General features: G+C 35.2%; 1 protein-coding gene across 1 annotated transcript; it reads right to left on the reverse strand.

The window, feature by feature from the left end:
* Positions 1 to 664: 664 nt before the first annotated feature.
* On the reverse strand, positions 665 to 9,202 carry LOC124643525. The gene is made up of 5 exons (XM_047182532.1): positions 9,141 to 9,202; positions 5,059 to 5,341; positions 2,488 to 2,637; positions 1,814 to 1,912; positions 665 to 1,503 (listed from the first exon to the last, which is right to left on the reverse strand). The coding sequence occupies exons 2-5, from the start codon at positions 5,339 to 5,341 to the stop codon at positions 1,343 to 1,345; spliced, it is 693 nt and encodes a 230-aa protein (XP_047038488.1). The 5' UTR covers positions 9,141 to 9,202; the 3' UTR covers positions 665 to 1,342.
* Positions 9,203 to 9,729: the final 527 nt, after the last annotated feature.

Here is a 9,729-nt window from a genome sequence, read left to right on the forward strand (position 1 = left end):
AATAACAAAAATATATTTTTACAATCATGTTTTAATCACGCTATGTTTTTACTTTACCTTTTCTTTTTATTACCATGTTCTTTTTATGACCATCAAAATTGAAGGCCTGTTATCTTTTGAGTAAATGGCTGGGTCGTGGACCATACTTATCATAAAGGGTTATTGTCATCAATGAGGCTATAGTACCCTCATTTTACGTAATGACACAATGGTCGTTTTGAAGTCCAAAAACTTCAAACAGAAGATTAGGAGCCATCATCATTTGCTCAACGATGTATGATAGGTACATGTGTGTACGATACATGTATTTATCATCCGTTTATAACTAACTATTGTGTCAAATGCCCTGCTGAGATTATATGATGATAGCTATATACATTGACCTAGTTCAAAGTTTTTTGGAGTTGTGAGTATACGATATATGTATACAATATATCAGGTGACTTTAGGCCATGAAATGTCAAACATACACCATGATTAAAACAGTATTTTGTAAAAACTACACACATTTTTGACGACACTGACTACACGACGTATTCTACACATCATTTTCACTATTTTTAACAACACGAATCATTAAAATTGAAAAATTTAGGGAGTCGAAACCAATAATTGACTGGTAGGTTCAAAACAATAGGTGAAAAAAATAAAATAAAAACAAAAATAAATGAAAAATAAACTTTAATAAATGAACCGTAAATCACATTAAATGGTATGTTACATTTAAGATTTTAGTTTTAATATTGTCTTTCGCGCAGATTTTTCTTTCTTATTTTTATAATTACATACAATTATTTTATAATGATTAAATATATCTTAAAATATATCGATTAAACAGTACTTAGATTTAAATGAATTTAAGAATTAAAAACAATAAAAATCCCTACTGGCTAGATTTACATTTTAATTTTTAAATAGGTTTCATAACAAGCCATGTACTTTTTCAATTTAACTTTAATTGATTAAATGGTTAATAATGTGAGTAGTATATTGATATAAATACTAACACTTTTGCGAAATATATGTGCATTTACATACTAGGTAGATTAACTTATCCAAATTGTCGACAATTAAAACCTAAGACATGCGGTAAGCACATTTCTATACTTTGTGCGACGGTGCGGGCAAACAATGTGTTATACACACAAATACTACTCTAATAAAAACAAAAAAAAATCGCATTGATACTACTGTATCATAAACCATCAAAAAATCCCAAAAATATGAAGGGTAAAAACAATGATTAACGCAATTTACCCTATACCCTAAACGCAAAGTAACATAGCTGCTTTTAAAGCGATTTAGTGACAAGGGTAACAGTTGTTAAGAAGGGTAATGTAGGTTACTGGAATGGGGCTCGGTCGCAGTTGCAGGCAGCCCCACCCTGACCTTGCCTGCATTGCACGTTGCACCATGCTGACCAACCTTCGTAGGTGTTGAGGACCCGGGAAGAATGGAAGTGAATTGAAGCCTCTGTGGTCGTGGTCTCACATGAGGGGCAGCCTGTGGGGTAAAAATGGTTACTAAGGAAAAATTGTTACACAAATTTGTGCTTAAGAAGATGCCAACACATTTTTGAAAGTTTGTGAGAGTAGAGCGGGTAGGCTTGGAGGAGCATTTGTGAACGTCACATTGCTGCACACCGTAGAAGCCTTAAAACCTACTACTTAATACATTAGATGATAAATAAATAATCCAATAAATATAAATAGGATCGATATTACATAATATCGTTGGTTGTTATTGTACACAATGGCAACTTCTGTGCTTGTAATTGCTTCTGTAACTATTATAGGCAAGTAGGCAAGTATACCGCTCAAAGCATATCCATCGTAGCAGAAAGCTGCGCACACGTCGGTCCAATCCACAGCATGCGTGCCTTCAACCGTGGTGCAGTTACAAAGCGGTTCACCTGCGTAAGACAGAATAATTCTTTTCTTCCTGTAAATATGGGTCCTGCTTGTGATCTCTCTCCGGTGGTGTCGGATTGCCGTCCCATCGCGCTATGAGAGTGAAGAAATAGTGAGTGCACCTGTGTCTAAGCAAATGTTTGTGCACTATAATATGTCCTGCGCATATGGCTGGTTTACTTATATGAGAACTGCCGCTGTGGACTACAATCAGTAGGATATCATTATTATAGTGTACAAACGTTTGCATAGTCATGGTCACTGTGTTTCAGAAATCAGAAGGCATATTAAATTTTTGGCTCTCATTACGAGTAGTCAGAAGCCAATAAGTCTGACAACCAGTCGTACCTTAGGGGTACATGGGTTGAGGAAGTCAGATAGGCAGTCGCTCCTTGTAATCCGGTTAGACTGAAAACTGACCCAAAGTAGGAGGGATAAAGCTTGGCAGATGATAAGTCAATCAGACACGACCAGAGAGACACCAGGAGTAGGACCGCTTGGTCATTACCATAGATTTAAAAACAATAAAATCACTCGATTACCAATTTATCTACTATGCTATATCTATGATCCTTACCGAGTTGGTTCCGACAAAGTGCAGGGCATACATTGAAGCGTGGCTGTCCGTACTCCGCCTCCGTCGCGTTGGCTTCTTGGAGGGCCGTCTCCAGCCCCACTGGGGTCAGCTGGGAGCATGCTGTGAAGCCGCACGCGTCGCCACCCAGTCCTGGTGGAAATGGAGGGGAAATTACCTGGTGTTGCATACCTGGGTACTCTGGGTAGGTTCTTTAGATGCTAATGTTATGCCCCCTGTTCACAAGGCACTTTTTACACAAATGGTGCATTGACGGATTAAATGTCACAAGGCATTCTCTACCAGTCAACCATTGTGTTAAAGGGAGATAATAATAAGGTACAATAAAAGTACCTAAATAACAAAACAAAAATATAAAATAGTACAGGTTTTTAAAGTGGAAAATATGTGTGAATTGTTTTTCTATACAAATTGCTCGGGCTAATATAGCGCACGAGGTTGTAGGTTGTAGCCATGTGGGAAGTCGACACGGCTGTTATTGTGCCGATTGTCGTTACGGCCAATGGTCTAATAGCCAAGAGCCTCGACCAACACGTCAGGAGGCTCTCGTTGGGCGGCTGGATCAAGGGACTGATTCAGAAGGCAGGTCCTTGACACGGCGCGTATTGTGAGGTTTCTGTCTCTGGGACCATCTATTTGTTATATTTTTAAATGTTTTTTTTATTCTTATAATTCAATATTAAAAAATGTTAATAATATGCTGAGAAATAAATAAATGAAATACCAAAGGGAAAAATACGTAATGTCCTAAAAGCCTTTTTTTTCAAATAATAAGTTTGTATCAGAATATTGTCATATACCTAAGTAGAATAATTTTGTAATAAAGTAAAAATATATATTTTTTATCCGTAATGTGCGAAAGTGAAATCGCGGGTGGAAGTTATTTTGCATAATATTATCAAAAACTAATGTTTTTGTCCTACACTTTTACTGTTTATCTTATAAAAGTGACACTTACATTAATACGCAGGTTTAGTTAAATAAAGATTATAGATATACGCAGGTATGCTGGAAGAGATTTCTTCTTTAGAAATAAGCATTACCTTTGTAATTTAATTTCTTTCTTTCCTGTCATCTTTATTATGTGTGTGTACAAAAATTTGTAAATAAACAAATAAATATATGCTGCAGTAGTGTACTGAAGCACAATGCATTCATTTAAATAAATTACACTTAGCTGTGAAAAATTGTTTCGAATTATTTTAAATTATTTCTTAGGTTTTTCATATTCTTAAATAGACAATTGACCAATTTTAGTTTATTTTTTGGTTGGTAAATAAAATTAGAAGTTTTGAATTTGTAGTTTTTATAAACATGTAGTTTGAATTTTTCATGTGTAAAATATAATAAGATTAATACCTACATTTCAGCCAAAAATAAAAATTATGGTTATTGTAAAAGACAAAAATAGGTACCTTCAGTAAACACAGAGTTATTTACACGTTTATATAAAGAAATAATAACTTTTTTAAGGACATTTCAAAACGACTGGTCCTAAAGGCTAACTTGGACAAAGGGTAAGCATTGCCATCCAGCGTGGCAATGCTGCCAGTCGACAGCGATGAGGATATTGACGCTTTTTGGTTTTAATGTAAATATCTCTTTTATAAAATTAGAAGTTATTATTTCAGGGAATCCGAAGCATTAATTAAATGGAAAAGGGGTTATATGATAACTTTTTTGAGTTTAGTAGGCAGACATGTAGGTACGGTACCGGAAAAACCACGTGGAAAATGCAAAACACAAAATGATCTACATTTTTGTATCACTGACTTTGAGTTTGTTGGATAGTACTTAGGTACTTTAGTTTTCCATACAGTAAAACAGTTAAAAAAGGTGTAAGTATTTTCTATATGGACAAATCAAAAGACTTTAAATATCTACAGAAGGAAATTGAGAACTCCAACATCACCCTTTCTCCCTTATTATAAGGAGAATTTTAATATTTGGTTTTGGCGGGAGTTATATCATATTATGTTAAAAATGATCGATAAATGGGCTACCTAATATTGAAATAAGTTTTGTAACCATCAAGAAATTACATAAACAAACTATTTAGAAATGCACCTACTTACTAGTTATTAATAGCTTCCACCTGCGGTTTCACCCTCATCCCGACGGAACTCATCGCACATCCGGTTTTTTTTTGTTTAATATAAAATAATAACCGAATATTTCTTTTTTGTAGCAAAATAAAGGCAGTAATTAATTCCATATTTATATAATTTTTTTTGTTCATTAGAAGTATTTTTTACTTGTAAACCCGATATTTTTTATTTACTTCAGGACACTAGACACCTATTAATTTTTTGGAATAATCGGATTTACAAAAAAAAAGTAAGAATTTAAAAGTGCCCTAAATCTTAAACGACTAACAAGAAAATTAACAAAAAATCATCTACTTACCCATCACACCAAAATCGACTAAACTAACACAAAAAAAAACTAAAAACAAAACACAAACACTTTAAAACGTCACATTTAGCACGAAAAACAAAATGGCCGCGTCAACAAACGCGAAGCACAGACAACGCTATACAGCCAAGTAACAACCTGCGTGGCACAGGTCCGCACACAAGTTGTTCCTAGCCATCACTGACGGAACCCAAGGCTGCAAATCCTTGCGAAACTGCGTCAAATATATCCTATTCAGTTCTCCCCTATCATATTTCAATTGTAAAACCACTTCGGGAACTTCTACTCGTCTCGTTCCCACATTATTTTCTTGCGATCCTATTGGCCCGTTGTCGTTGGTCTCTCCTGATTGGTTGGGTGCAGAATTTGCTACCCCTAACGCCACGCCCAGTATGAGGGTGAATAATTTCATCTTAACCATCTGAAATGAGAGAGGTTTTAAGTTAGTTTTTTTTTGTATAAGATTGAAAGTTATGCCTGGTTAGACGGGGCAAGTTTTTCCATTCCGAAGTTTTTTTATTTCTTGTCGCTTGAGAGAATGTTTTAATAAGATCTTTTGTATTTTTTTATTTAGTTGATAATGTTCACGATTGTATCAATTGTCCATTTTGAGCAGTAGGTATTTATTGAGATTTCAATATAAGACTAGGAAAAGCTTTAAGATTAGGTCAATAAGGCGTAGTAGTTACTATGTGTTGTATATCGGGTGTGTCGCACCTAATCCCATTAAATTAAATATTTTAATATACTTACTGGTTAATATATGTTGATTAGCACAAAGGAAAAAATAAAATACGCAAAAAAAATTCAAACAAAGTAAATAGAATAAAAATGGGCGAGAATTAAAACACCATACAAGAGTCAGTCATTACAAACATCAGAAATTCTCCTTTGAAAACTGACAGCTGTTAACTGGTCAAAACATTCGATATTTTCTTAACTTTATATCTGCTTTACACATGATCTTGTAAATTATGAAAACTAAAAACTTTTTACTAAAACCGATATATTATACTTTAATAGAAACATTTCAGGCATGGGTATTCAAGTTTTCGTAGGAAAATGTATACAGCTGTAGGTATACAGCTGTAGATCCTATAAGAAGGTACTCAATAGTGAATTCTTTTTACGGGAACTCGGACAGAAATAAGCGTATTTTCATTTCGAATTAGGAAGGTTTTGAGCATAAGTAAACATAGAGGAAGGGGAGGACCAAAGTGTGGATTACGTGAAAGTTGACATCGCTAGAAAGAATATTACTTATCAGCTGCGGCAAACGTAGAATAGGTATGGAAGAGGAAAACATGCTGCGCCGACCACAAATGAAATTGGAATAAGAGCAAGAGAATAGAGATATATAAGTAATTTTAATCATATCAATATACCACAGAGATACGAAGCAACATAGAGTAAATTCACTGACAGATGTTTTCAAGAGTTCCAGTTCTCAGGCTACTCAACGCTAGATTTCCCTAACTACTTATTAACGGTACATGTTAAGGCTTTTAGAGGGCTCGTGTTAAACGTATAGGTATTGAAACCTCCCCTAAAGTTTGTCATATAATATTAGTTCTCAAATTATCTATTCTAAATTTCCTTATTGCGCATGGTTGCGTGGTCGCATTGTCATCATCTGCGTAGCCTTTTTCCAACCATGTTGGGGTCGGCTTCCAGTCTAACCAGATGCAGTTGAGTATCAGTGTTTTACAAGAAGCGACTGCCTATCTGACACCCTCAAACCAGGTACCGAATCGGATCGGCTGTGAGGGCTTAAATAAACTTTTACAAGCAGTAAGTAGTTGATTCATCCGAGCATCGGTGAAAACGAAAATGTCGGTTCTGTAGAGTGAAGGAGTAGGAACACTATATATCCTACGCAGCTGGCTGATCTCCTTATATGAGAAGTGATGAAATTACCGATAATGGGCTAGGACATCATCTTCATCATAAAAGGCTTAAAATAAAGCTAGACACACTAGTACAATAATGCTAATCATTAATTATTATTCACAAAACAAGAAAATCTAATATTGACGACGCCATTCATTTACTAAAGAATGAAGTTAACTCCGTAAAACCTTATTTGATGAGTTTTAATTCAGATAAAGTGTATACAATCAATTCGTCTTAATTTGTTTATAAGTTGACAGATTAGCGCGTCAAGTAAGACAGTTTGTTTACTTAGTTAAGACCGCTCTTAGTAAAGAGATTAAGATTTGAAATATTAATTTTGTAGATCATTTGTTATATTTTAAGTACTTAATAAAACCTTTTTCGTGCTTTTTGCATTTATAACAACCAACTTTGCTTAATATTTTTTAACTTTCTTTATTCGCTTGATTTTTTTCTTCTTTCGGAAAAAATGCGTTCATAGAAATTCAACCCTAAAAAGATATTACTTTATCGCAATAAAAAATGGACGGATCTAAGAATTAGTTTTTTATAAGGAGTGACTGTTTATCTGACCTCCTCAACTCAGGTAGCAGATTTTCAGAAATAGAGTTATCTATGTACTTATATTCCGAAAGCGGTTTTACATTCTAAATATATCTTGAACACCAATGACTGATTGAAAGGTGAATGAAGGAAAACATCTCTAGAAAATCTGGACTATAATGTCTGAAATCACCAACCCGCATCTCGCGTACGTGGTGATCAACGCTCAATCCTTCTTCGTGTGAGACGAGGCCGCAGCTTACCCAGCAGTGGGACGATAAAAAGGGGTTGATGACGATAGATAGATTATAATGTCATTTTAAAGTACCGTTTTGTCTACCCTATCATAACAGCCTTAATTCCCTAAGCGAAAATCTATATCCCACCCCCTCCCCCACCCTTAAAAGCCTTTGTTAGAAAGAGACGGAGTAAAACCCATGGAGAACAAAATGACTAGCGGAGGTGCCATAACGGAAAATCTCCTAGGAAAGTAGCGCGACAACTTGCGGGTGTGCGGGGGATGAGAAACGTTACTGTTTTCGCCTTTACACGCCTTCTTTGGACCCGATTTTTTTTTGTAATACCAAAAATCGTTGATATGTGTCAAAGAGCCCGAAAACCTCGTTAGTTGACTCGCAAATGATCGTTTTGGTCGTGCCTGCCGTGCGTATTTGAGCTATAAGAAGGCATTTCCGCTCATCTTTCCTGTATCATCTCCCGAGCTTTTTCCCAACTATGTTGGGATCGGCTTCCAGTCTAACCGATTGCAGCTGAGTACCAGTGCTTACAAGGAGTGACCTCCTCAACCCAGTTACCCTGGCAACCCAATACCAAATGGTTAAACTGGCCTCTGACTACCCGTAACGACTGCCAAGGATGTTAAATGATACCCGGGACCTACAGTTTAACATGCTATCCGAAACACAGTCATTGGTGTCCAAGATATACTTAGAAAGTACATACAAACTTAGAAAAGTTGCATTGGCACTTGCCTGACCTCCACTCATCTTTATTACTCCGTGGTAAAGCCTTTGAGGGAAAGAGAGGGGTGTATTAGAGTGGGATAGAGCATCCGGTATTGATCCGCAGTGATTATGTAATGGTTTTATGTATTTTGTGTTAGTGTGCGTGTTTTATGTATATCTGTGTTTGTGTGTGTGTAGAACAATGTAAGTGGTAGTTAAGTTTGTAGGTATTTTTTTAAGTGTTCTGTTATTTTTATTTATTGTTTTTAAGGTGCTTCGACTGACAGCGAGAAATTCAAATATAAAATGTATTTTTGATGTTTTATTTACCTAAGTTAACGTTTGATATGAGAACCTAATAATTACCTATACCTCGAAGTAATTTTTGATGTCTCTGTTTAACCACGTTTAGCTCCTGGAGTTCTTGCAATTGAAGTAGAACTTCTATTGTATAATATTATATGGTTCTATGCTATCTTATCTATGTGCATAAATTAACTTTTAGTTAAAATCGGTTCGGTAGTTTTGTCGTAAAAGCGACAGATTTACAATATTGGTAACATGTATAGTTAAGCATGTGTTTTATAATTGAAATTGTGAAAATAACAGGTTCATTATAACAAATAAATAAATTAGTAAGAATAAGCCTTTTTTTGTCTCCAAATTCAATATAAATAACGAGGAATAGTCAGAAAGATAGCTGTTTCCTCTCTGTTAAGCTTTTTATACAAGAAGAGTTTTTATTTATATTAATATAAATTATTATAAATTATGGTATTAAAATAAAAGCTCACAAATATGAAATCCAAAATGACTCACTCAGTTAGTACGGCAGTGTTATCAGTCGCACTTCATGAAGCATAATACTCTGAGCTTCTGTGCTGTACAACATTTAGTCCAGCACAGGGTAGCGTGACTAGACAGAGAGGTAAAGACGAGGTTATACAGGTGTGCAGAACTGATGTAAATTGCAACCTTTCTGTAAGAACTCTGGCTTTAGTCTGATGACATATATTTTTACAATTTTGACAAATGTTGTAGGTACTGGAAATTTATAAAGCATAACTTGTAAAGCACTGGTACTCAGCTGCATCCGGTTAGACTGGTAGCCGACCCCAACATAGTTGGGAAAAAGGCTCGGAGGATGAGTTGTAGGTACTGGAAAAAGAACTGAAAGAGTGTTATTTCACTATCTTTAGGTAAAGTAAACAACAGAAATACCTATTACCTAAATAAGAGAAAGATTAAACTATAGAATAGTTTCCATCCAAGCTTCATCGAAATCAGTCAAGGTGTTTACGCCTGAAGAAGTAGGCAACAAAAATAACACACACACACATGTATGCACATACTTTAGCCTTCATAATATTAGTGTGATTTATGCAAAAATCACTTTTAAAACCCATTC

Source organism: Helicoverpa zea, chromosome 27 (genome assembly GCF_022581195.2).
Source record: "Helicoverpa zea isolate HzStark_Cry1AcR chromosome 27, ilHelZeax1.1, whole genome shotgun sequence".
Classification (NCBI taxonomy): domain Eukaryota; kingdom Metazoa; phylum Arthropoda; class Insecta; order Lepidoptera; family Noctuidae; genus Helicoverpa; species Helicoverpa zea.

Coding starts and splice junctions, on each gene's coding strand:
- LOC124643525 (XM_047182532.1), bottom strand. CDS start 5,341: ATGGTTAAGATGAAATTATTCACCCTCATACTGGGCGTGGCGTTAGGG. Junction 2,638..5,058: donor TGCGGACCTGTGCCACGCAG/GTTGTTACTTGG, acceptor CATTTCCACCAG/GACTGGGTGGCGACGCGTGC. Junction 1,913..2,487: donor ACTTTGTCGGAACCAACTCG/GTAAGGATCATA, acceptor TGTCTTACGCAG/GTGAACCGCTTTGTAACTGC.